This window comes from Dermochelys coriacea, chromosome 6 (genome assembly GCF_009764565.3).
Source record: "Dermochelys coriacea isolate rDerCor1 chromosome 6, rDerCor1.pri.v4, whole genome shotgun sequence".
NCBI lineage: Eukaryota > Metazoa > Chordata > Testudines > Dermochelyidae > Dermochelys > Dermochelys coriacea.
In genome coordinates, this window is record NC_050073.1 from 111439768 (window position 1) to 111467659 (window position 27892).

The 27892-nt window shown below is 41.0% G+C and overlaps 1 protein-coding gene across 1 annotated transcript in view; it reads left to right on the forward strand.

The window, feature by feature from the left end:
• Window positions 1-27652, forward strand: part of ADSS1 (adenylosuccinate synthase 1) — a 39524-nt gene extending 11872 nt beyond the window's left edge. The window contains exons 2-13 of the mRNA XM_038404851.2: window positions 2955-3057; window positions 5470-5532; window positions 6324-6374; window positions 6764-6830; window positions 7152-7259; window positions 7610-7691; window positions 8540-8666; window positions 12595-12749; window positions 15039-15163; window positions 18600-18697; window positions 22228-22377; window positions 24151-27652. Of these exons, the coding sequence (XP_038260779.1) occupies window positions 2955-3057; window positions 5470-5532; window positions 6324-6374; window positions 6764-6830; window positions 7152-7259; window positions 7610-7691; window positions 8540-8666; window positions 12595-12749; window positions 15039-15163; window positions 18600-18697; window positions 22228-22377; window positions 24151-24203 (1182 nt within the window). The 3' untranslated portion in view covers window positions 24204-27652. The remainder of the gene's footprint in view (window positions 1-2954; window positions 3058-5469; window positions 5533-6323; window positions 6375-6763; window positions 6831-7151; window positions 7260-7609; window positions 7692-8539; window positions 8667-12594; window positions 12750-15038; window positions 15164-18599; window positions 18698-22227; window positions 22378-24150) is intronic.
• Window positions 27653-27892: the final 240 nt, after the last annotated feature.

Below are 27892 nucleotides of genomic sequence, written 5' to 3' on the forward strand. Positions count from 1 at the left end.
CATGTTGTTGAACTGGAAATAGCAGAGCTGGTTGAAGCTTGACATGGGAATACAATATCACAGATAGGCCTAAACTCCAAAATCTTTAAAACTGGAAAAGTTTTAAATAAAATGATGTATTGAAGAAGGCAACAAGTTTTATGAGGTAACCCAAGAGACTTCTTATACTGTGTCCTTTGCAACCTAGGCACTACAAGGATGGGTGTTTGGTAATATATTGTAAAAAAAAAATCTATTTATCAATGTATGCATTCTTTTAACGGAAGCCTCACCATGCAGGGACTCTTGTGCAATTGGTAGAATGCAGCAGTCCCAAGGAATTCCCCTTGTTTAAAATGAGAAAGTTAGGCTTATCTACACTTAAAAGTGATGTCAGCCTAGCTCCATTGGTCAGGGGTATGAAAAACCACACCTCTGATTGAGGGCTTGTCTACACTTAAAACACTGCAGTGACGCACTGCACTGCAGTAGCACTTCAGTGAAGATGCTGCCTACACTGATGGGAGAGGTTCTCCCATTGACGTAGCTCTGTCTACACCGGGGGGTTAGGTAAGTTTAACTCTCACCCCTGAGAAACATAGCTATCCCAACCTAATTTCCTAGTGTAGACCAGCCTCAGATATAATGGAAGAGGGCTTCTGTCAATGTAGCTAACATTGTTTAGGGGGTGGAGTTCCTGTACCATCAGAAAAACTGGAGCCCTGTTGGTGTGGACTACGTCTATCTTAGTGGGCTGTCCTGGCATAGCTCTACGGATATAGGCTCCATAGTGTAGACTTATTCTCACTTAGTGCAACTTCCCCCCTTAATGTACACTAAAATCTGTTTTTGAGCCTGGAATATGACATGCATCTCAGGCTGCACTAAATTTAGACCACATTGTTGGAAAGGGTTTTAATGATTTAGAAGAAAGACGGTATGATTTTAAAACAGCACAGGAACGTAGAAAAGTTAAATAGAGCAGCCTTTTTCAATGAAGCTTGATACAGGAATACAATATCACAGATAGGCCTAAACTCCAAAATAGAGCAGCCAATTTATTGAAATTCCACATAACATACAAATGAAAACAAGTAACATAACAGTAACATTATGTACATACTAATGTACATAAAGCTTATGCTCTAATAAATTTGTTAGTCTCTAAGGTGCCACAAGTACTCCTTTTCTTTTTGCGGATATCCTGTTCTAGGTGCCTGACTTAGATTTGAGGAGTTTATCACCTACAAGATCTCTATCAAACATTCTTACAACTACAATACCCACCTGCTGAAGTGAAGAAACAGATTGACAGAGCCAGAAGGGTACCCAGAAGTCACCTACTACAGGACAGGCCCAACAAAGAAAATAACAGAACGCCGCTAGCCATCACCTTCAGTCCCCAACTAAAACCTCTCCAACGCATCATCAAGGATCTACAACCTATCCTGAAGGATGACCCATCACTCTCACAGATCTTGGGAGACAGGCCAGTCCTTGCTTACAGACAGCCCCCCAACCTGAAGCAAATACTCACCAGCAACCGCACACCAGAACCACTAACCCAGGAACCTATCCTTGCAACAAAGCCTGTTGCCAACTGTGTCCACATATCTATTCAGGGGACACCATCATAGGGCCTGATCACATCAGCCACACTATCAGAGGCTCATTCACTTGCGCAGCTACCAATGTGATATATGCCATCATGTGCCAGCACTGCCCCTCTGCCATGTACATTGGTCAAACTGGACAGTCTCTACGTAAAAGAATAAATGGACACAAATCAGACGTCAAGAATTATAACATTCAAAAACCAGTCGGAGAACACTTCAATCTCTTTGGTTACTCGATTACAGACCTAAAAGTTGCAATTCTTCAACAAAAAAACTTCAAAAACAGACTCCAATGAGAGACTGCTGAATTGGAATTAATTTGCAAACTGGATACAATTAATTTAGGCTTGAATAAAGACTGGGAGTGGATTACACAAAGTAAAACTATTTCCCCATGTTTATTTTCCCTCCCCACCCCCAACTGTTCCTCAGACGTTCTTGTCAACTGCTGGTAATGGCCCACCTTGATTATCACTACAAAAGGTTCACCCTCCCCGCCCCGCTCTCCTGCGGATAATAGCTCACCTTAAGTGATCACTCTCCTTACAGTGTGTATGGTAACACCCATTGTTTCATGTTCACTATGTATATAAATCTCCCCACTGTATTTTCCACTGAATGCATCTGAGGAAGTGAGCTGTAGCTCACTAAAGCTTATGCTCAAATAAATTTGTTAGTCTCTAAGGTGCCACAAGTACTCCTTTTCTTTTTGTGGATACAGACTAACATGGCTGCTACTTTGAAACCTGTAATTAATTAAGATAAGCTATTATCAGCAGGAGAGAAAAACTTTTGTAGTGCTAATCAGGATGGCCCAATTAGACTGTTGACAAGAAGGTGTGAGGATACTTATCTCACACCTTCTTGTCAACTGTCTAAATAGGCCATCTTGATTATCACTACAAAAGTTTTTTTTTCTCCTGCTGATAATAGCTCATCTTAATTAATTAGCCTCTTTCAGTTTGTATGGCAACTTCCACCTTCTCTGTATGTGTGTATATCTATATATATCTATATATATATCTTCTTACTATATGTTCCATTCTATGCATCTGATGAAGTGGGCTGTAGCACACGAAAACTTATGCTCTAATAAATTTGTTAGTCTCTAAGGTGACAAAAGTACTCCTGTTCTTTTTGCGGATACAGACTAACACGGCTGCTACTCTGAAACCAATCAGACTATAGTTCTTGAGAAAGCTGGGAAAAACTCAAAAACTAAAATAAGGTGGAAAACATGGGGACCTGACCAAGACATGGATGCAGAAATAATAAAGATCAAACTGCCAAATCTTTAGCTGCAATAGTAGAGAGACATAATAATGTCCTTAATCATCAGTTTGTGTCTTTCTTTTGCAGGGTGGGAATAATGCAGGCCACACTGTCGTTGTTGATGGGAAGGAATATGATTTTCACCTCTTTCCTAGTGGCATAATTAATCCAAAGGCAATTTCTTTCATTGGTAAGATAAACATCTTGTCCTGTTCAAAAGTTAATGTTGCATGGAAGGCAATCATAATCAGGGTTTTATACAACTAATAAACAAAAACTTGAAAGGTTGTGAGTAAGGATTCTTTTGGTTTCAGCTGTTTTATTTTTATTACTACAAGCTGTAAGATTATTTGCCACATTTCACACCGTTATTTCTTATTCAATGTTATTTTAATATCCATTATTAGAGAAACTGTGAAAATATAAATCTTCCTTTCTGTATCCTTGCTTTTTTTTATGATATTTGGGAGTTCAACTCTTGTCTTCCAAATGTGCATGTACAAAATTGCATATGCATATACATTTGCCTGATATACATTAGCAGATGCAAACACCTCTTCATACACTAACTGATCCTTTCACTTTTCTCTAGCCTCTCCTCTTTCCCCAAATTTCAGAAATAGGTCCCAAGATTCAGTGCTTTACTTGGCAGAATATCTTCCAGGCAGTCTTTTGCCATCCATACTTCTTGAAATGTGTGCTCTTCTGGGTTGATGTCACATCGCAGCGTTATGATTTTTGGGTTACAAGTGTCATTGCAACACTGATTGCATTCATTGGGTTTGTCGAACATGGTAGCTGGAATGCAAACCAGAAGCTGGATTTCTAAGAATGTATCTAGCCCCATTTCCTACATACTGACCATCACTAGCATGAACTGCATTGCATGAATAATTTTTCAACAGGATATTTACTATAGCTGAACTAAACTAATGGGCCATTTAAAAAAAAATAGAGGCCAATGGTCAGATTTTAAAAGAAGTTAGTGCTTGAGCCAACCCAAGTGGTAACTCTGTAATTGTTTGCAAATTGGTTGTTTTACATGAACAGCCTGGGTTTTCTTGGCACAATTTATGCATCTGAGTTTGACTATTTGGTCCTAGGAAATAAACAAAGTTTTGGATAGTTTGTATCTTGCTTATTGTCCCTAATTATACCACTTGTCAGCAACATAGATATTACAGGGAATATGTAAGACTTGACAAATGTAATTAAAGCTTTTAGAAAGAGTAGATGTCACAGTACACTCCTTATATGAAGTATACCTTACTCTGAGATTTTAAAATGTTGTACTAATCAAAATAGCTGCAATTTTCCTTTAGCATTACACCAAACTCATAAAAGCAACACTAACATACTGTTATAAGTACTCTAAAGGTTGGCCTGAGTCAGATTACTTAGGTTTGGTCTACACCGGGAACTTACATCAGCGTAGCTACGTCACTCAGGGATGTAAAAAATCCACCCCCCTGAACGACATAGTTAAGTCAACCTAACCCCCGATGTAGACATCAAGTCAACAGAAGAATTCTGCCATTGACCTAGCGACCGCTTCTCATGGAGGTGGATTACCTAGGCTAATGGGAGAATCCCTCCTGTTGACAAAGGTAGTGTCTGCACTTGAAATGCTACAGCAGCACAGCCCTTAGATCCAATCCCATATTTTAAATCTTTTCCCTCTCCAAATTTTGGAGACGCTCAGATTTGTGGTACTGGTTCCAGCCTATTTCTAGTTTCAATACTAAAATATATCAACTAAAACTTCTGTTTTTCTGGTGAAAAATATGGTTGGTTCTATTTCCAGTTAGTATGGAAAATAATTAATAACCAATCTAGATTTATGCAGAGAAGCAGGTACTGCATATATTTCTGGTGCTTCCAGGAAGAAGCAAATAGCAGCTGTTTCCAGCCCATGATGTCTCTAATCCTTCCTCATCTCCAGTACACACTGTATTGTTTGTGGAACTTAATTTCCAGCTTTAAAGGAAAAAAAACATTGCTCATGTATCACAGTAGCTATTTTGAGCTCAGTGTAATGATATAAGAACATAAGAGCGGCCATATTGGGTCAGACCAAAGGTCTGTTTAGGCCAGTATCCTGTCTTCCAACAGTGGCCAATGCCAGGTGCCCCAAAGGGAATGAACAGAACAGGTAATCATCAAGTGATCCATCCCCTGTCGCCCATTCCCAAATGCATTTGATAGATGAAGACTTAAGTAATATCAGCCATATATGTCCCTGGTGTAAGTCCACTGACTTCTTTGAGCTTACACCAACGTGGAATTGAGGTCCAAAAGCCATTTCAATTAAAAGACTCCATTGACTTCAATTGGCTTTGAATCAGACCCCAAATTCAGATCTGATGTAAGCAGGTACAATTCTATTGACTTTAGTGGACTTAGCATCTGTTTATACCAAATGTGAATTTGGCTCCAATGGTTCCTAAAACCAATTAATGAAGAGCACAGGGTAATCTTCAGTACTAGGGAAGTTTTAATGAGATTTTTTTCAGTACAAAATATGATGTTTACATGAGTCATTTTGAAGGATGGATATTCTATCTTCTGCTTTTTAAAATAAATCTTTTGTGTTTTCCCAAAGGTAATGGGGTGGTTATACATTTACCAGGCTTGTTTGAAGAAGCTGAAAAAAATGAAACGAAAGGTTTGTGTCAACTAATCTTGTAAATAATTTTTTTATAATGGTAGGTAAATCAAAGTACATTTCAGACCCAGATTTTGACCACTTGCCATAAATAGTCTGTATAGCAATTTTCCAATTTAAAATAATTTAGAGAGAAGTCCTGACCAAATACAGTGTGTAAGTGTCTTATGGACAAGTTTTAAAGAACAGTCTCTGAATTTTATGGGGGCAGTTATTTACTGCAACAAAAGATAAGGTGAAATCCTGGTTCCACTGAAGTCAGTGGCAAAAATCCCTTTGACTTCAATAGGCCCAGGATTTCTGTGTCCCAGCTTCTGTGCAGAAATGTTTGTAACTGCAAATTCTGTGCTTTGGTGGGAACAAATTGTGGGTACAATTTTAAATATTTAGTTAAAGCTTTTTTTCATAGACAGGCAGCACTTTGGAAAAAAAAATTAAAGTATCATCATTAGCAACACAGTCAATAGCTTTTGACTTAATTTATAACATAAATTTATACATTTATAATGGGATTATGAAGAATACCTGATACCTTTATCCATACCAAAATCAGAAAGTATTGTCCAGTTGAAAACAGTTGATTGATTAATAGAAAATGGTAACATAGCCAGCTATGTGTTAACCAAGGTGACTTCTACTCCATTTAAAGTAAACTGTACATCTGGATTTGCAATACATTTAACACGAAAGAGAATTAGAGGAAAGATACAGTAAAACTAAAAGTAAATGCCCAAGTCTGACAACCTCAGTGGAATATATATCTTAAGTCTTTAATGTATATCTTCTGACAGGTTTAAAGGATTGGGAGAAAAGACTCATCATATCAGATAGAGCACACATTGGTAAGTATTTATCAAAGTGAAGATTAAAGCATAGAAAGGACTGATAAGAAAGGCAAATGATAGGCCCAACATATGCATTCAAAACCTACTATTTTACCTTGAAAAGGAATCATGTATTTGTATCTAATATTGTTTCTTCCCATGCTATAGAGAATGAATAAACTTTACCAGTAAGATATTAATAGAATTTATAGTTCCTAATGTGTAGTTCTGTATATTGTTTTCATAATATTCTGTAATACTTCATGTGAGAACAGTGCACATTCAACAATCGCAAAGGCTTTTGGATTTAGCATTTAAATTGTAGATACCAGTGTGTTTTGTTTTTAAAATGTTTTTTTCTCCTTTGGTATCTCATCTTGTTCCTGTGATTTTCCTTTGCTGTGCAGTGTTTGACTTTCACCAGGCAGTTGATGGACTTCAAGAAGTACAGCGTCAAGCACAAGAGGGAAAAAAGTGATTATATATCAAAACCTTTATTACACAATCACACCCCTCCCGCCCTGGGGGTTCTTAGCTGAGTTGAGCCAGACCCAAGGATTGAGGCCTTTTCGGCACACCGCGCATAGTAGCAATTATTATGCGTGTATACTGAAGCAGGAAAACTTCAATATCTGTAATAATAAAAAGTTAGAGCTTTATTCATAAAATATTCATCTCCATTTTGGAACAGTTCCCTAATATGTAGTATAATGAAAAGTTTTGATAAAATTCAGTAGCATAAAATATATTTTTATACACACCTTTAGACACACTTTTTTTTCTTTATTTAATTAGTATTGGTACAACAAAAAAAGGAATTGGACCAACCTATTCTTCCAAAGCTGCACGAACAGGCCTTCGTATTTGTGACCTCCTTTCAGACTTTGATGAATTTTCTTCAAGGTACAATTATTAATAATTCTAAAATAGTCCATCAAGGAATGGTACGTTTTGGATGACAAGTTGGCTTTATAAGGGGACATTTTTAAACTAGTGTGTATGAGTTTGTGTGCAAATCCTTTAAATAAAAAAAAATAAGAGTAAATATTTATTGTGTGTGTGCACAGCTTCCAGTCACTTTAAATGACCAGGGCATGGATAAACGTTGTTTATACTCATATGTGAGTCATATGTATTTTCACTGGAGAACCTTTACTATACTTATTTTATGATACAAACTGAATTGTTGCCAAAGATTTTTAAAACAGAAACTACTGCAACTTCTGCATATACAAGTTTTTGATATTTTGCAGGTTCAAGAATCTGGCACATCAATACAAGTCAATGTTTCCCACTTTGGAAATAGACACAGAAGGGCAACTGAAAAAACTAAAGGTAAAGATTTAATATTGGGGAAGATTCATATAGTCATAGAGTCTAAGGCCAGAAAGGAACACTGTGATTATATATAAAGATGTAAAAAGAACCAAGGTAGAAAAACGTTAAAATCTAAATCCAGCTGAAAATGTCTCTGAATTATTTCTTATAAAAACTGTAAAACTACAAAAATTATATAAGAAATTAAAGCATATTGAGGAAATACATACATACATACATACATACATACATACATCATCATACAACTGATGAATCACAGTCAAAAATATATTTTATAATAGAATGCTCTCAGATAAGGAATATTAAAAATAAGTCCTAATAAAAAGAGATGTTTAAAACATAGTTATTATTCTAATGTAATGTGTATCAAGATAAAATGATCATGCTTTACTAAAGAGATCTGGGCAATACAGACTTGCGGTCACTTTTCTTATCCTTCTGCCCATGACTTAATTCTAGGCTATCTAAGAGACTTCCAGGCCTATTGCAGAACTATTTTTAGCAATTAGTTGTTGAACAGAGCATCTCTGTCTCATCCATATATTAGTATGGTTAGATTATGTTCTATTTAAAATAAGATGTAGCTGTACATCATTGCTGCTACGCAATATAGAAATGGTATACAACATTCTAACAGTAATCGTCTTTTTTTGTGTCTGTGAGTGATTAGGCACAGTTTTTTTATGGCATGATAATGAATTGTTTTGTTTTCCAGGTAAAATGTAGTTTTGAGGTTGGCATTTTAGAGTCATTTGTGAATTTTCACAGCTGACCATATTGTTCATTGCTCCAGCCATTCTGGTAGCATTGTTTGGTGAAATGTACACTTATATTGAAACTTTCAGGGATATGCTGAAAAAATAAGACCAATGGTCCGAGATGGTGTTTATTTTATGTATGAAGCTCTTCACGGCTCCCCAAAGAAAATTCTTATTGAAGGTGCCAATGCAGCACTACTTGACATTGACTTTGGTAAGTTACCCTGTAAAGTACATTTAACTCCTGAGAGATGGCTTGTTTTCATTTGTCTTTGCTAACAGTAGGAAATCAGAAAAAAATCCTTTTATTATATCATTTGGGGATTATTTGGAGAATGGCCAGAACATTATTTCACTTTTCATAATTCTGAACTAAACATTACTGTTCAGGCAAATAGCAGCAGTGCACAAATGCAGTGGCTGATGATTTTACAAGATATGCTAACGGAAGGGCTTTGCCTCTGTGGGCCCTTACACCAAATTCTGTTATCCTAAATCCAACCGAAGTGAAAGCTTTATCAGGTTCAATGTATGTATACTAGCCTGGTGGATAGGGGGAAGTGGTAGATATGGTATATCTTGACTTTAGTAAGGCTTTTGATACTGTCTTACGTGACTTTCTCATAAACAATCTAGGGAAATACAGCCTAGGTGGAGCTACTATAAGGTGGGTGCGTAACTGGTTGGAAAATCCTTCCCAGATAGTAATCATCAGTGCTTCACAGTCAAGCTGGAAGAGCATATCAGGTGGAGTCCCGCAGGGATCAGTCTTGGGTCCAGTTCTGTTCAATGTCTTCATCAATGATATAGATAATAGCATAGAGAGTACGCTTTTAAAGTTTGTGGATGATACCAAGCTGGGAGGGGTTGCAAGTGCTTTGGAGGATAGGATTACAATTCAAAATGGTCTGGACAAACTGGAAAAATGGTCCGAAGTAAAGAGGATAAAATTCAATAATGACAAATACAAAGTACTCCACTAAAGAAGGAACAATCAGTTGTACACATACAAAATGGGAAATTACTGTCTAGAAGGAGTGTTGTGGAAACGGATCTGGGGGTTACAGTGTATCGTAAACTAAATATGAGTCAACAGTGCAACGCTGTTACAAAAATAGCAAACATCATTCTAGGATGTATTAGCAGGAGGGCAAGCAAGACACTAGAAGTGATTCTTCTGCTCTACTCCATGCTGATAAGGTCTCAACTGGAGTAATGTGTTCAGTTCTGGGCACCATATTTCAGGAAAGTCATGGACGAATTGGAGACAGTCCAGAGGAGAGTAATAAAAATAATTAAAGATCTAGAAAATGGGTCTATGAGGAAATATGAAAAAAATGGGTTTGTTTAGTCAGGAGAAGAGAAGATGGAGCAGGGACATAACAGTTTTCAAATACATAAAAGGGTGTTAGAAGGAGGAGGGAGAAAAATTGTTCTCGTTAACCTCTGAGGACAGGACAAGAAGCAACGGGATTAAACTGCAGTAAGGGAGGTTTAGGTTGGACATTAGGAAAAACTTAGGGTAGTTAGCACTGGAATAAATTGCCTAGGGAAGTTGTGGAATCTCCGTTATTGGAGGTTTTTAAAAGCGGGTTAGAAAAACACTTTTTCAGGGAGATCTAGATAATACTTAGTCTTACCTTTAGTGCAGGGGATTGAACTAGAAGACCTCCAAGGTCCCTTCCAGTCCTATGACTCTACTTCTGAGGACAAAAGATTGGTGCACTACAGCTAACAAAGAGAGATCTACTTATGTGTATACTTATGTGTATCACCTATATTTCTATTGGTAGAAATGTGACAAAGTAAGCTTTAGCAATGAGGAACATGAAATGGGCACTCCCTGGAGAATATCATTCTGCTGGCTATGAAATCTGAGTTGGATACTTGCAACGGGTACAAAACTGGCTCCTATAAGTCTCATGCTTGAGCACAGGAAAAAACACCCATGCTTCTTACTCTGGTATTCTGAAATGTCAAGGTATTCCTCTCAGCAGGAAGATGTGTAGAAACCCGGAAGAAATGTATCTGATATCATCCCTTCAAAATGCATGTCCAGCTGAGGAGCCAAATGGAGAGAGTAGTCTTCACAACTGTCAAATACTATGTATGAGGGAGCCATATATAATGATACTTCCAAAACCTAACCTTTAATCTGGTGTGGTGACTGCATGATTAAACCTGTGACAGCTGGCAGCGCTGCAGGTTGGCCTAACTGACTGCAATGATGTTTTGTCTTCAGACTATCGAATCATGGAAATGTAGGGCTGGAAAGACCTCAAGAGGTCATGAAGTACAGACCCCTGCACTGAGGCAGGACTAAATAAATCTAGACCATCCCTGACAGGTCTGTCGAACATCTTCTTAAAAACTTCCTTTGATGGTGATTCCATAACCTCCCATGGAAGACTGTTCCAAAGCCTAAATACCCTTAGAATTAGAAAGTTTTTCCTAATATCTAACCTAAATCTCCTTCGCTGCAGATTAAGCCCATTGCTTCTTGTCCTACCTTCAGTGGACATGGAGAACAACTGATTACTGTCCTCTTTATAATAGCCCTTAATATATTCGAAGACTGTTATCAGGTCCCCTCTTTAGTTGTCTTTTCTCAAGACTAAACATGCCCAGTTTTTTTTTTTAACCTTTCTTCATAGGTCAGGTACTGTTATAGCTCTATATACTTAGCAATCCATTAGATGGCAGAATCGTAAGTCTGTGTTTAATGTAGTAATATTGTATGTGTGGACTGCAGATGGCCATGTCCTCTTTTCATCTTTTATGTTTTGTGCTCTATGGCTGAAACTAGAAGATTCCAAGTGAGATATTCTGCCCTGTTGGTGCACAGAGATCTGCATGCAATGAGGAGGATACATACCATGCATGGGGCAAACCTTCCCTCCTCTTCAAGCTTGCACAGGGGTTACTACTGTCCTTGTACTGTGGAATTGTACTCTGTGAGGGGTTTCTGGTACCCCAGTGTAGAGAGGATTGGGGGTGATCAGCCAATGGTCAGACAGCAACAAAAAATTATCCTTCCCTTGACCTATGCTGATCTGCCAGGTGTATAGCATTGTCATTCAGGCAGTGCACCAGTAACAGAATTTGCCTTAAGAGGCTAGAGGTGAAATCCTGGCCTCCATTTCAGTCAATGGCAGTTTTGTGTGTGTGCATGCATACATACACACACACAGAGGTCTCACTAAAATGCTATTGAGAGTAATTCATGTTCATTGGGAATGAAATTCATCCCAGTGCAGGCAGCCTGTACACTACTCTGTGCACCTGTTATGTTCTAAGATTGATATCCATTGCATCTACATAAAGCCTCTGAGTACTTGGGCTCCATGAGGTTGAAGTGCAGAACAGCAGGGAGGTGAAATCCATGCTCCATTCTAGGGCCAAGGTGTAAGGCAGCTGAATAGCATCCTGTAGACTGGGAAAGAAGCTGAAGCCCTCTGACAGTTGTATAGGACTGTCTGATCCACATGAATGTGACTATGCAGTCCCTGCTCTTTTGTGGCCTTACAGGCCAGACTGAGGGGGCTGATATAGACACATGCAGCTGTTTCCCCAGCAATTCCACATTACAGCCCCTAGGCCTGACTTTGAATGTTATCCTGACAGCCAGTCTTAAATGGGATGCAAGAGATGTATGCATATGACCTTGTGTGGGCCTTCTGCATTGGGATAAATTTCACTGTGAAAGAACTGTGGTTTTCTTAATTTGGAAGAGTTAACATTTTGGGCACTCTGAAAGCCGCCTTATATCACATGGAAGCATCAGTCAGTAAAGTTATCTTAATTTGAACAAAGTCACCTTTAAATTTCTAATGAAACTTTAGAGAAAAAAATTATACAACTGAAGCTACTCTGATCACCAAGTGGGAGTGTTAGGGGAACAGAGCTCAGCTTTCTCTGCTAAATTGCTACCCCTCCTCACCTTGGGGTAAACAGCACTTCTCCCTCCTCCTTGATTGGTGTGGTGAGAGCTTCTCCTAGAGTGTCAATCTAATTTAGCTACCGGTGGTAACCATGTGAAGTTACAAATGTAAGCCCATCTTAGATTAATACAAGGAAAGGTAGCCTTTGTTTTCCATCACCATGGAAACAAGGTTGTGCTGTTTTGTTTTGTTTTTTGGCAGGCACGTACCCATTTGTGACATCATCAAACTGTACTGTGGGTGGTGTATGCACTGGACTTGGTGTTCCTCCTCAGAACATTGGTGAAGTATATGGTGTGGTGAAGGCATACACTACTAGAGTGGGAATTGGAGCCTTTCCCACTGAGCAGATAAACGTAGGTTTAACATTACATTACAGTAACCGAGAAATAAGGTCAATGGGATAGAATGTTGTAACAGGATAATGGTCTCCTGCTGACACATAAATGCCAAGACAATGCCAAGGGACCACATTCATCCCTAGTGTAACTCAGTTGAAGGCAGCCTGAGATGTTTTTTGCAAAGCAGACAACACTGATGTGTTGACATTCTATTACAATCTCTGTACCTGTCATAACAAATTACAGATATAAATGTCTTCCATTGTTGTATGCTGTGTTGTTGTAGCCATGTTGCTCCCAGAATATTAGAGAGACAAGGTGGGTGAGGTAATAGCTTTTATTGGACCAACTTTTGCTGGTGAGAGAGACAAGCTTTCAAACTTACACAACGCTCTTCTTCAGGTCTGGGAAATGTACTCAGAGTGTCACAGCTAAATAAAAGGTGGAACAGATTTTTTTTTTAGCACACCAATACCGGGCATCATCAAACAACTACAACCCATACCCAATGGGGACCCCATCTGGAAAGAAATCTTTCCTGAAACCCCTCTTCTGGCCTTCAGACAACCCCTCAACCTCTTCAAGCTCATCATCAGAAGCAAGCTCCCCATAGACCAGGACACACCAACTCAAAGCGGCACCAGACCCTGCCAGAACAACAGATGCAAAACCTGCAGACATTTCTCCACTGCTACAATGATCAACAGCCCCCACAACACATCTTTCAAGAACAATGGGTCCTACACGTGCCTATCACAATATGTGGTGTATCTTAACTGCCCAAATAGAAACTATGCACATGAAACTAGGCAATCACTACACTCTCAGATGAGCTAACATAGGAAAATGATAAAAGACAAGAATACCACATCACCTGTTTGATGAACACTTTTCACAAAGCAATCATTCTATATCTGACCTTTCAGTGCTTATCCTCAAAGGAACACTCAAAAGACGAGCCTTTTGGAAGCTTAAATTCATAATTTTGCTAGACACTAAAAAACATTGACTGGATAGAGACACTAGATATGGCTTATTACAACAGTCTATAAACCCCTAACAGCCCCTCCCTCCTTTCTTCCGTATGACTGGAGGGGTATTAATGGGCCACTTCATCTTGAGTGGTCCCTTGCAATATGGGTTAGCTACTTATGCTAAATCATCTTGTACTTAGTTGTGACACTCTGCTGAAGTTTCCCAGACCTGAAGCTTGTAAACTTGCGAGCTTGTCCTCTCACCAACAAAAGTAGATACAATAAAAGATATTACCTCACCCACCTTATCTCTCCAGTATAAATGTCATCATTTTATCTCCTGGCTATTGGTGCAGTTTCACTGGCAATTGTTTGTTGTTGGCCAGAATCTCAGCCTTCACTCAGGCAAAATTCGTTGCTTCACTAGGAATTTTGTCTATATAAGAACTTGGGAACTGCAGGTTATAGTCTTGTGTTATTAACAATATGATGTATTCTGAATGATTTATAGAATAGACCAGTTTGTGCTTCAGCCAATCATGCAAAAACTTCTTGATTAAAAATGGAGGGTGGGTAGGGTTTTTAAGTGTATATTGTACCTTTGTTATCAGTAAACTGGATGGCTCAGGAGAATAATAATGAAATATGCATCCATAAACTTCTAGGTCTCTGGTCTGAATCCTCTTTAATGTTATAGTGACTAAATCTAATGGATGCAATGAAATGAATTGGTGGTCTAATTCAGTTCCTCATGGGAAGGTTTTTCTCTTCTTTTTGTTCACATAACAAAAATTGCCATCCCAATTATTATAATGACACTTTTTATTAATATTTATTATTTGTATTATCATAAAGCCCAGGAGCCCCAGTCATGGACCAGGACCCCATTGTGCTAGGCTCTGTGAAATACAGAACAAAAAGATTGTTGCTGCCCCAAAGAGCTTACAGTCTAAGACAAAAAAGGCACAACCCCTTCTGCAAACCACCAGATGGAAACAGACATACTGATGGGGGGAGTGCAAGGAAATAACAAACTCTTAACAGAGAAATCGGGCTGAATTGCTAAGAAGATTTTCTTATCATATGAAGGGAAAATAGGGGCTCCTACAAAATAAGAACCAGTCATACTGAAACATATTGAGGCATATTGTGGGAAAAGTCAAACTGTTGATGCTGTGCTGTACCAGTTTCTGTGGATAGGGACATTAGTTTCAACTGAAGTCCCCTTTTAAGAGAACTAAGCTTTACTTTAAAAAAAATTGATTAGACAGGCTGAGTTTTGTTACCTCTGTTGTTGAAACACCATTGATGTCTCTTTATCTTCCTGTAGGAAATTGGAGACCTCTTGCAGTCCCGAGGCCATGAATGGGGAGTAACCACAGGCAGGAAAAGGCGCTGTGGCTGGTTAGACCTTGTCATTTTGAGATACGCTCACATGATCAATGGATTCACTGCGTAAGCATCACAAATTTTGCGCTACATATGGAACAGATAATTTTGTTCTTCACAGAATAAAATATGTAGGTAACGTTAATATCAGTGCAGTTAAGTGTTACATTTTAAGCAATTTAAAAATTCAATAAAATATTGTCATAGGGAAAATAATCTCAGACTGCTACCTAAATGCCCCTGCAATGCGAATATGTTTATTCTTAGAGCTAGAGACTTTGTGTGATATGATGACATTCTGATACAAATACTCATTTGCTCTGCACCAAATGAATGATGTCGAACATATCAGTGTATCAGAGTTTGCTGCAGCAGTTCTTCAGTCTGTCATTCTTTACCTAGTGCATTCAAGAAAGACTCCCATTGACTCCAGCAAACATTGGATTGGTCCATTAGAGTGCCTGGCAAAGATCCACAGGATCTGTGCGATGTCCCAGCTTTCAAACAGTCTCTTGGCCATCAGTGCACCAGGCCCCCAAAGGTCACACTTTTCCTTAAGGTTAGGCCACGCAGACTCAGCATCTCTAAGACGGAGCCTCTGGGCTGCAGCATTCTTTCTTCTCACTGAGAGCTCTGCCCATTGAGCCCAACTCAGAGAAGCTCCTGTTCAGGGACGTGTACCCTCTTCAGGGGTCAATGCATGAGAATTTGCAGTGTCACCAGGTAGCATTTTCAAAACAGAATAGGATTTATTAGTGAACTGGAACACAGCATTGGGAAATCTTGAGGTTTGCACAGAGAAGCAAATGTTAAGGCATAGTTCAAACTGGCCAATTCCAGGATTCCCTCTTAAGCCATACAACTGTAGGAACCATCTCTGTTTCCTTTCCCTATCTTGGTCCCTTTTTCATAGGCTATATCTACACTAGCAGTTTTATTGGTCAGGGGTGTGAAAAAACACTCCCTGACTGACATAAGTTTCACTGAAAGAAGTGCCGGTGTGGACAGCGCTATTTGGCAGGAGGTGCTCTCCCCCAAACATAGCTACCACCGCTCCTTGGGGTGGTTTAATTATGCCGATGGGAGTGCTCTCTCCAGTCGGCATAGAGCGGCTACATGGGAGACCTTACAGTGGTGTGGCTGCAGTGGTATAGCTGTGCCACTGTAAGGTCTGTAGTGTAGGCATAGCCTTGGTCCCAGGTAGGAGCTCTGAATCTCTCTGTGACCCCAGTTCCTATCATCCCCTCTGGTCACCACCCCGCATTGTCTTCCTGCTGAGTTCATGTGTGCTCCAACCAGTCAAGCTAGGAGCCTCCTGTTAAGTGTCAGTTGTTCAGTCCTTGGGGTTTCCATTCTCTCTGTAGGGCATTCCATTGATATGGGTTGGTCCCAGCCAGTCCTTAATGCGGGACTTTCCAAACTTTTTGCTGGCACAACCCCATTTTAATGAAGTATTTCCTGCTGAGACCCCAGACAGCATGGACAATGCCATTTTGAAAAGCAAAATGGCATCCTCCATACACTAGGGATCACCGCAACCCCATCTGCTGATGATGCAACCCCATTTGGGGTCGTGACCCACAGTTTGGGAACCACTGCCTTAACGATCCATTCATATTATCCCAGACAGCTATACCACTGTAGTGCTGTAGTGTAGACACTTGCTACAGTTAAAAAGGTCATTCTTCCATTGCTGTAGTAAATCCCATCCCCTACCCCCAAGAGGCAGTAGCTCTGTTGACAGAAGAGTTCTTCTTTTGACCTAGCGGTGCCTATATTGGGGCTTAGGTCAGCTTTACTATGTCTCTAAGTGGTGTGAAAACATAGATTTTTATCAGTCATGAAACAAACATGAAACAATCTTTCTGCAGTAACTTATCTGAATGTTTTGTAAAATTAGCGTTTACCCAAGGCCCTATGTTGTTTTCACTTATGCATCTCCATTCTTTGTAGAAGTGACATTGAAGAGCTATAGTCTGTTTCCTTTTCAGTTCCATGGAATTACTGTTTTCCCCATCAGCAAAACTATGTTAATCCTGGGGACTTTGGCTCAGATCCTCAAAGAAACTTAGACTTCTAATTTCCATTGATTTCAGTGGAAGTAAAGAGCCTAAATACTTTTGATGATTTGGGCCCTTGACACCTAAGCAACAATGGGAGGTGTATGCCAGTGGCTCTCAACCTATCCAGACAACTGTACCCCTTTTCGGGAATCTGATTTGTCTTGCATACCCCAAGTTTCACCTCATTTAAAAACTACTTGTTTACAAAATCAGACATAAAAACACGTACGTGTCACAGCACACTATTACTGAAAAATGACTTACTTTTTCCTCTTTACCATATAATTATAAAATAACTCAATTGGAATATAAATATTGTACTTATATTTCATAGTATATAGAGCAGTATAAACAAGTCATATGAAATTTTAGTTTGTATTTACTGCATTAGTCCTTTTTACATATCCTGTTGTAAAACTATGCAAATATCTAGATGAGTTGATGTACCCCCAGAAGACTGCTGTGTATTCCTGGTTGAGAAGTTGGAACCACTGATATATGCCATGAATGAGGCAAAGAACAACAGCCCTGTGCATTTCTTTCCAAATTTTTAATGTCTCCTTCATCCTCCCAAAGTCAATCTAACATTGAAAACATGCGTATGTCTGGCCAGATGATTAGATGATTGATGCAAATATCAGTGGAGCTACACCGATAGCTACCTGCTGAGGATCAGGCATGTTGTTTTTAGAGATATTTGGGTACTATTTTCAAGTGCAGTTCTACTTTGAAAAGTGACTCTGCAAAAACAGCACCTTAAGATTCCACTATTCATCCCTTTATGATTTCTACATGAAATGTATTTTGTAAAAGATAACTAGGCTGTCAATTAAATAAACTAACTCACCTAGGGATCTGAAAGTCAAGCTGGGATCTTTCCTGACTGCATATCATCATCAGTAATAAAGGTTCTGTAGGCCAAATTATGCCACCAGTGGTTTACACAGGGGTAAGTGCTTGGCCCTGTAACTGGAACTTATTAAACAATTCTGTTGAGGCAGAAGAAAAAATAGAACTGAGCTCTTTTTCTCTTAGCCTTGTTAGTTCTGCAAGGATAATGTGAGTAAATAGTAGTACGACTAAGGTAAGAAGATGTGCATCTTAATACAGTGACTATGCCTGATAGTTAAAAATGCCGTTTCACATAATCACTTTTCAGTGCATAATTGCATTTTAAAGGATGTAATTGAACACACTGTTGTTCACCTATATAAGCAGGCAAATGTGTGGAAGTAAAACATGGTAATCTGGTCATCACAGAGGCATGAATTCAATTAACAAAGTTCATATTCTAATATGTCTGAATTTTCCTTTATACTGGGTTGGCTGAGCTTGGTCTATGAGTACAAGAGTAGAAAAAGCAGGTGGAAGGGATTAAAGAAGACGATGATGGAAGGATTCAATTTATGTGTAACTTTATCCAATGTTTTTCTGGACAGTCTGGCATTAACAAAACTGGATATTCTGGATGTCCTTGATGAGATTAAAATCGGTGTTGCTTATAAACTGTCTGGAAAAAGAATTCCATATTTTCCAGGTATGTTTTTTAAAAAAATTCTTGGTGATCACTTCTCTCTTTCTGTTAAGTATTTTGTACTTAAAAGCCAGACCTGATTCTCTGTTGCCCAGCACTTTGTAAGAACTTACACCGAAGCAAAGTGGTGTAAAACGCTTCCACCAAATCAGAATAGTAGAGTTTTACTGTCACTTCGTACAGGTGTAAATGTCTCTAAGGTATAGGACAATGGAGAATCAGGCTGTATATATACATTGTTATTGGATTTTTTGTTTTTGTTTTGGGGTGTGTGTTTGTTACATTTTAATCTCTGATGAATGAGGGCTGCAGTCTCAGGAGCATGTCAATGAAATCATGCTTCGCAAAGGAAAAGTAAAGGGAGTATTGTTATGTTGTAAAAGCTGAGACATGGACACAAACAGCGTTGCTCTCTTTGCAGAGTGCCAGTTTAATTAGCAGCAATTGACATTTTAGTTCATAAAAAGATACAGTCCATTTCAATACATGTTAAAACTTTTTTGACTTTTGTTTAAAATAACATAGGATTTGAGATGTTAGGACTCTTACTGGACTAATGATAGCCTACCCCATAATGCTTTGCAGCTTTTCATGCTCTGATTTTCTTACCCAAATGGTGTTCTCCAAGCCTGAGGATCCCTCCTATTTTTTCACTTTTACTACTCCCTCTCCGAGGTCCTGCATTGTGCCAAAGTATCCTTGGGTAGGGATTTCAAGGCAGCTTAAGGGAGTTAGATGCTCAGCTCTCATTGAATTTTAAGCTGGAGGGCTTCCTCTGGAGGCTCTCTGTTTAACTTCTAAGTTGATTAGAATGGCTACAGTAAGTAGACTCCTTTCCCCCATGAGCTATGTTTACTGTTCCCAAGGGTGGCCAACCTGAGCATGAGAAGGAGCTAGAATTTACCAGTGTACATTGCCAAAGAGCCACAGTAATACATCAGCAGCCCCCTGCCCCCGCTCCCAGCACCTCCTGCCCACCAGGAGCCCTGCTGATCAGCGCCTCCCCCTCCCTCTCCGAACCTCCCAATCAGCTGTTTTGCGGCATGCAGGAGGCTCTGGGGGGGAGGGGAAGGAGCGAGGGCACCACAGGCTCAGGAGAGGAGGTGGGAAGGAGTGGAGTGGGGGCAGGGCCTGTGGCAGAGCCAGAGGTTGAGCAGTGAGCACCACCTGGCACATCGGAAAAATGGCACCTGTAGCTCCAGTCCCCCCACCCAGAGTTGATGCCTATACAAGGAGTCGCATATTAACTTCTGAAGAGCTGCATTTGGCTCCGGAGCCACACGTTGGCCACCCCTGACTGTTCCCATGCCCTGCTGATGTCATGCCTGAGAATAGACAAGACTCACTTGTAGTCAATAGGAACTTGCTATTTTTATTCAGACTGCTGCACACAGTGACCCTGTAGCTCCCCCTGGCTCTCTAGTTGCCAAACTAAGGACTTGGCTACACTTGCAAGTTAGAGCGCATTAAAGCAGCCCTAACTCATGACCTGTCCAGACTGGAAGGCACTTAGAGCGCCTGGAATCTGCAGCTGGAGTGCTCCTGGTAATCCACCTCCACGAGAAGCATAATGCTTGCTGCGCCTTGGCTGAAACGCCCCAGTGTCAGTGTGAACAAGGTGTTGCATTACTGCGCTCTGATCGGCCTCCAGAAAGGTCCCATAATCCCCTTACGTCAAGTGGCCACTCTTGTCATTGTTTTGGAATCAGCTGTAGGAATGCGGATATGCCCTTTCAAAGCTCCGTTTCTGACAGCTGGCTGCTTATCTGCTCCAGGTCAAAGCAACCATTGGTGTAGAATGTTGCTTGCTGTGAGAGAGAGAGGTGGAGGAGAGGGGGGGTCTGCTGCTGTCTGAACTTACAAGACAGCATGCTGTTATGCTCTCAGCCCCCGCAAAACCCATTCTCTCTTCCCCCACATATACACAACACACTCCCTGTCACACTCCCCCCCACCCCCATTTGAAAAGCACGTTGCAGCCACTTGCATGCTGGGATAGTTGCCACAATGCACTGCTCTCTGTGTGTTGCAAGAGCTGCTAATGTGGCCACGCCAGTGCTCTTGAATCTGACAATGTGGACACATGGCAGCGTTTTCCCTACTGCACTTTCCAAGGGCTGGTTTAACTCACAAAGCTCTACATCTGCAAGTGTAGCCATGCCCTAACTAAACAGCCTATGCCTAATGACACAACACATGGTTTCCCTAACTTACGCAAGGTCTCTTACTGCTCTGACTGCTTGCCTACACTGAGCGGTCCTGGAAGAGTCCACTGACCAAACCACAATGGCCTAAGGCTCTGGCAGTGCTAGACCTTTGGGTCAAAAATTTCCCACCATTTCAATTAGTTCAGCTCCATGGGTGGTAGTGATGGAGAGAGTTCTGTGTGGAAGGGGCTGCCTGCAGCTGCCAGCATTTTAACCACTGGGCTATTTAACTCTGTCCTAGAGATGAGACACTGATTAATGTGCTGGTTCCCATTTTTGCTACCACTTGTATAGTTGAACTGATTAAAAAAAACAAACAGACAAAGCTTCTGTAGATAAGGCCTAAAATAATTGTTTCCTTATCTTCCTAGAAATATTAGTCTCATTAGTATAGCTCTATATATAGCATCACAGGGTACTGAGGAAATGAAACCAAAGGAACTGGATCCTTTTAATCAGTCTGTAAGACTGAGGCTTGGTCTACACTACAGACCTAGATTGACATAAGCTGCTAACTATGTCAGTGTCTACATTGCAGCCTTGCTTCCACCGCTGTAAGTGCACTACTACACCGACATTACTCCACCTCTGCGAGGGATGTAGGGCTTATGTTGGTCTAGTTAGGCAATGCAGTGTCTGTGTAGACACTGCGTTCCTTACATCAGCTGTTGGCTGTCCCCAGCCAGGCTGTTACCCGTCTCCGCTCCAAACCGGGCTGCCACCCAAGTTGCTGGCTTGGGCTACAGCCCAGGCTCCCCACTAGGAGCCCTGCTGCCCCACCTCACCGCCCCTGGGTCCCAGCTCCCCGCTGGGGACATGGCAGTCGACCTAACTCTGGGTGGCAATATCCCTGCCAGAGGCGATAAGCCCCAGGCGCTGCCCCCCGTTCTCGGCTGAGAGCGGGGAGGCGAGAAGCCCAGGAGGCAGCTGGGCTCCTGGCGGGGAGCTGAGCTGAGTGCCCTGGCTCTTAGCCCCCCCCCCACACGTTGCCCCTCTTCACTCGGTGGAAGCGCTTCTGGTGAGGAAGGAGGGTAGTGTGGACATCAGCCACCGCATTAATTACTGCTGTGGCTGTAAGTCAATCTAATGTGGGTCAACTTAAGTTTGTAGTGTAGACATGCTCTCAGTTTGTCTTTGGATATACAGTCAACAATATACTAGTAAATAGAGTGAACTGATGGCTCAACGTTATAAATGTTCCTGTTTCATGTCATTATTTTCATTTTTTTAAACATTCATTAAAATTTTCCAGCTCAAGATCTATAGATATCATCTTTTAAAGTGGAGCTATTGTATTCTTACATGTTGCTAACTGTGCTTTCACAGCTAATCAGGAGATATTGCAGAAGGTGGAAGTAGAGTATGAAACAATGCCTGGGTGGAAGACTGACACGACTGGGGCGAGGAAATGGGAGGATCTCCCACCCAAGGCACAGAATTATATTCGATGTGTGGAAAACCATGTTGGAGTGCCAGGTACATGTCTCTTCACCTGTGCTCATGGAGAGGCCATGGGATATACATGAGGCTGTGAATGAATACTCAACTTGCTAGCCAATATAGGGCTTTGATGGGGCCCAAAGCAGTGGAAACACCAGAACTGGGGGGCAAGTGGGAGATCTCAACCAGGAGCAGCTCGGGCAGCATGCTGTGTTCTTGCTCTCTCTGCTCCCCCCTTCCTCCCACTTGTCTTCAGCTTATGCGTGTGAGGGGAGGTTGCTTTTCTTTCCCTTCCCTCCAACTCCCTTCCTTGTGCTTCAGGGTGTGTGTGTGAGAGGGAAGGGTTTCACATACTGAGTCAGGTATTAGAGATTGTCCCACCCATTGCTGCTGCTAATGGTAGTGGGGATGGTAATGGGACCATGGGATTGGCTCCTGGCTGCAGGAGCTGGAGGGGGAGGCAGTTTGCTGTCATCTGCTGCCTAGCCAAGTAGCTATGCTGGGCTACCTGTTTCAGCCCCACCATTCCCACCTTTGATATAGTTGATGGATCTCTTTTGACTCCAGGACTAGGCTGATCGCCAGTTTTGGGGTCTGGAAGAGTTTTTTCCCTATATGTCAAAAGTGGCAAATTACCATATGGGTTTTCACCTTCCAGCCAGCATCCAGGAGGTCGGATTTAATGGGTGTCAATTACTTGTCACAACTTTAGCAGATTCCAGTGCAGTTGTGGGGTGGGTTAGAAGATGTTCATGGAGGTCCCTATAACTCAGTGCGCTGTCTGGACACTGGTTCTGAGAGCAGCAATGCATGGTGAGCAGATATGTCTCCATGGCTCATGCAGATGTGACTCCCCTTCATCTTATATCTTCTACCTCTGACATGGAGGAGGGGAATGTGTTTGGGACGTTAACTTCAAGTCAGGGTCCCTTGGCAACCCTTAGGGTGTAGAGAGGGCATGGCCTTCACACCGACTCTCACGTTTGTAGTACCCAGGGCCATTGGTGCCAGTGGAGAGCTTCACTGGGTGAACTCTACCAGTTGGACGATTACCAGGGCCGCCCAGAGGATTCAGGGGCCTGGGGTCTTCGGCGGCGGGGGTTCTTCCGCTTCGGGTCTTTGGGGCACTTCGCCGAAGACATAAAGCAGAAGGATCCCTTTCGCCGCAGAAGACCCGAAGCGGTGGCGGGTCTTCGGCGGCGGGTCCTTCGCTCCAGGTGTGTTCGGTGGCACTGAAGGACGTGCCACCGAAGTGCCGCCGAAAACTCTCGTGGGGGCCCCTGTGGGGCCTGGGACCTGGGGCAAATTGCCCCACTTGCCCCCTTCTGGGCGGTCCTGATGATTACCCCATCTGTGTAATCATTTTAAAGTAAAGTGACAACCTCCATATTTAACCATGCTATGGTGTTTGTCTCGTGGTTTTCACGTCTACATTGAGAAGACTATGAATTCTTGCTTTAGATTGCATGGGTTTAGCTAGACATCCATCACCCAAGATAATGACAGTTGACCATGCAACTGATGTGCCTCACCCTTCTGTTAGGCTTTCAAACCGCAATGCTTTGTGTTTATGGCATAATTACTCCATGCTTTCAGTGCTCCAGTATACTCTGTGTTGGTGATACAGCAGGAGAAACTATTTAACAGAGACACTTTTTCAGCACTTTGTTTCAGGTTTGGAGTTTGTTGGCGATTTTGTACCAAAACTTCATATTAAAAAACTAAAATGATTAAAATTAATTCATGATACTATTTACTCCCAGTCAGTGTTCTAATGGTTGTTTCTCTCCCCCTTCTCTCCCTCACCAGTAAAATGGGTTGGAGTTGGAAAATCAAGAGAATCAGTGATCCAGCTATTTTAAACAAAGAACTTCAGTGATGAGAAGCACAATTTAATGTTCATCCTTTCCTTACTACTCCCAAGTTAAAATGGAGCTGCTGTTTAAAACCAAAATGTTCTTCTAGGAAATTATTAGAAAGAAATATATATTGTATACTTTACTATTTTCATTTACCAGTAAATGCAAATTGTCAGTGATAAAAATCTGCTTGATAGCTACCATCTTTTTCTCCGACACATATATGCAAAAGCATAAAGAATTCAGTAACTGAATAAGAACTGGAATGAAAAAACAAGTAGTTTTCTTCCTTTTTCTCTGACTTGAGCCATGTTGCTATTCAGAAGTGTTTTACGTCCATATGGAGTTATTTCTTCGGGCTGATGACAATACTGAACATTTTCCCGTAGTTACTGAACGACTGGAAAAGCTGAAGTTATTCTTCAAAGGGAAAAGTTATAATTCCTGTTTCTATGGGTTGGCAGCAATAAGACATATATATTGCATTTAAAATTGTCCTGGTTATGTAGCTCTTCAGTCCCTAAAACACAGTAAAATTAGGTAGGCATTTCTGATTACATAAAGCAAGGCAAATGCGATTAGCTTGAAGCCTGAGATTTTTTTTTACAACCTACTAAAATAAATGGGAGAGAAGCTACAGTGATTGTATAACAAAGTGATGCAAGCCAGTAACTGAGGTAACTTCTGCGGATGAGCCAGACTGGAGATAGCTGAGCTGCCTATGTATTTCCTTCAAATCTCCTGTTTACCAACAGGCACCCCACATGGAGGCTGGCAGAGCAGTTTTCCTCCCCTCTTGTGCAAAATAAAGGAAATCAGAGGAGTGGTGAAGGGTATAAAGGGCCGCAAAGCTACAGAAATGGTGTGTGGGGGAGGGAGGAATTAGAGCCAATGCAGCATGATGCATCTTCTCCCTGAATCTGAGATGTGTCTCCATGCAAACACTACTTCTGGAGCAATCTGGATTTTGTTGGGCATAGGTGGTGAGGCACTGGAAAGTACCAGCTGTATGTTGACATGCTGTCCTCCAAATCTGGTGCATTTTCAAGGATAAATCTATGCATGATTTAATGCTGCTAGTTGCAGCCTTAACTCCCTTTCCCAGCTTTTGACCCCATGCACCAAACTGTAGGGGATGATACCTAGTGCTAAAGGAGGGAGCGTATGACAGCACAGCTCCTGATAGGGCTGAGCTGTTTGGGATAGTGAGGTGCAGCACAGAGGTTCCAAGGTTTCCAGGGATGGATCTGGAATTCCTCATGGATCCTCTGGTTCTGCATGGTTAGAAGGACATGCTCTCTGCCCCCTCTGCATGGCCCAAGCCCCTCTTTTAGAGAGGAGAATGCTGCGGAAACTGAGTTATTCCAAAAGTTATGGAATTTTCAGAGCACATGGACGTTTCTGTGAGTTTTTCCCCAGGTGGGGAGAATATAGCCCAGTATTTTTATGACATTCCCAGATGCCTTGGCACACATCTAGGAATGGCATCACCGGCTCTGCTGGTTCCCAGTGCATTAATGCCATGATTTCCTTTGTGGAAAAAAACCCTTTTTGGGACAGTACTTCCATGAGCGATGGCATCCAAAATGGTGGTACCCTTGGGTACAGAATGGGGAAAAATAAGACCTGTCCATTGACCTGCAAACACTTCCAGATCCAGTTACCTCATGTGCACTCCCCCATGTTGTCCCATCTCTAACAATTATCTAGATATCTTTTAACATTTAAGACCTGTTGTATTTTTTAAAGTAAACATAACATATGAGCAGCCATGGCTTCTATAATCACAAGGTAGTAAAGAAGTTTATATTACCGTACAAAGATGCATTGAGGCTTGTAGTACAGTCCCTCTGCACCCTCCGCTGGTAGCAGTGCAGTCTCTTCACACACCCCTCGAGCACAGCCTGAGGCTTTGTGGATAGGTGCTAGGTTTGTAAAAATTGTGTAGGGGGCCAGGAGTTAGAGCTTGAGGGTGAAACATTCAGTAGGGGTATAAGGAGCAGAACCCCCTATACTTGGTAAGGCATGGCAGAGGGGCAGCTGGGCCAAATTTGAGTGTCATTGTGACCCTCTGCACCAGATCTCAGTGCCACTCAAATTTGGTCCAGTCAGGCAGGTAACCACAGCTGGGGATGGGCCCGCTTTCCCCATGAGTCCTTGTAATCTGGCTCTTATGGCTTTATGCCATCGTCTAGTCCTTTATGTTTAGTGATTTAAGCACAAGAACTCCTGAGTCCTAAACCTGACTTATTCTGTAGCCTAGGGCAAGTTATTTAACCTGTGTGCCTCAGTTTTGCCATCTGTAAAATGGCAGATAATAATACTTACTTACCTACCTCATATAGGTTTTGTGAGGATTAATTAATATGGGCCAAATCCTGTAGTACTTACCCTTCTCTTTTATTAGGCAAAACCCCCATTGATAGTCAATGGGAGTTCTGCCAGTGTAAGGACTGTAGGATTTAGACCTTATGTAATGTTTATAAAGCACTTTTGAAAGGTGCTCTGTAAGTGCTAAGTATTATTATTATTATTATTAGCACTGTAAAATGTAGCTCATTTTATGAGGTATCTTAAGCACAAGCACTCTTGGCAATGCACTACTAATCAAGTTTCATTTCCAATGGGCTCAGTCTCATGTCAGTCATCAATTAGATGGTTCAGATTGATTCCTTCCCTCAGCCCACTCTCCTCAGCACATTTTCATTAGCACAAAGCCATTTTATTTGGGCTTTGTTCAGTTTTATAGGATTAGGTCTGAAGTGAGTAACAATTACTCACAATGTATCAACAGCCATCGGATTAAGTGATCAACCCTAAATAAATTATTTTGGTACATTAAAAATGAAGTTATTACAAATTAATTGTCACGGGATCAATGTCTCTTGCTTGACCTTGATCTTTATTTTCCATGAAGTGCCTTTCCATTTTGCCTTTGCTTTAGGGCCTCATCCCAGCCCACTGAGACCCTTGATTTGCACCACATCAGGAGACCATTATCCTGTGACACTGTTATGTTCCTTGCGTTTAATTTAATTGCGTAGGTTTTTTTAAATTAGATTTCTTCCCCTCCTGAATTCTGGGAATTTTGCCACTGTGTTCAGTGTGAACAGGTTCAGGCCTTTATTTTTAGAAGTTCTTTACAGGCTATGTGATGACACAAACTTTTAAAAGGAACACGTTCGATGTAAACCATACGTTCATCTTGACTGTTTCCTGTGGCAGACTAGTTTAGATTGGAACCTTTGCTTGGAATTTCATTGTAATAATAACCACTGTGGCTAATTTAATTTTTCTTTGTACACAAGTTGAATGTAATTATTATTGAAATTTGTTCATGTATCATATTGTTAGATGTACTGATGGAAGAATAAGGGAAATATCTACTAATATGGTATATTATATTGTGATGGATTACAGTAAAAAAAAATTACTAAACCATTCAGGTAAAACATGTATTTGACAGATTTTTGTCAGACTTGCCATCACATTGCGGCCTTCATAATCCTTCACTTCCTAACATATGCTAGTTTTTTGGGTCGTTTCCCTGTAATTTTTAACTGACCTGTATATGCTCTTACAGCACTAGCCAGCTGCATTTTATAAATTGAAACAAATAAAACAAAGAGTTTTCAAAGTAATGTGCAAAATGTATATACATTTACCCATGCACCCATGTAGATTTTGCAGAA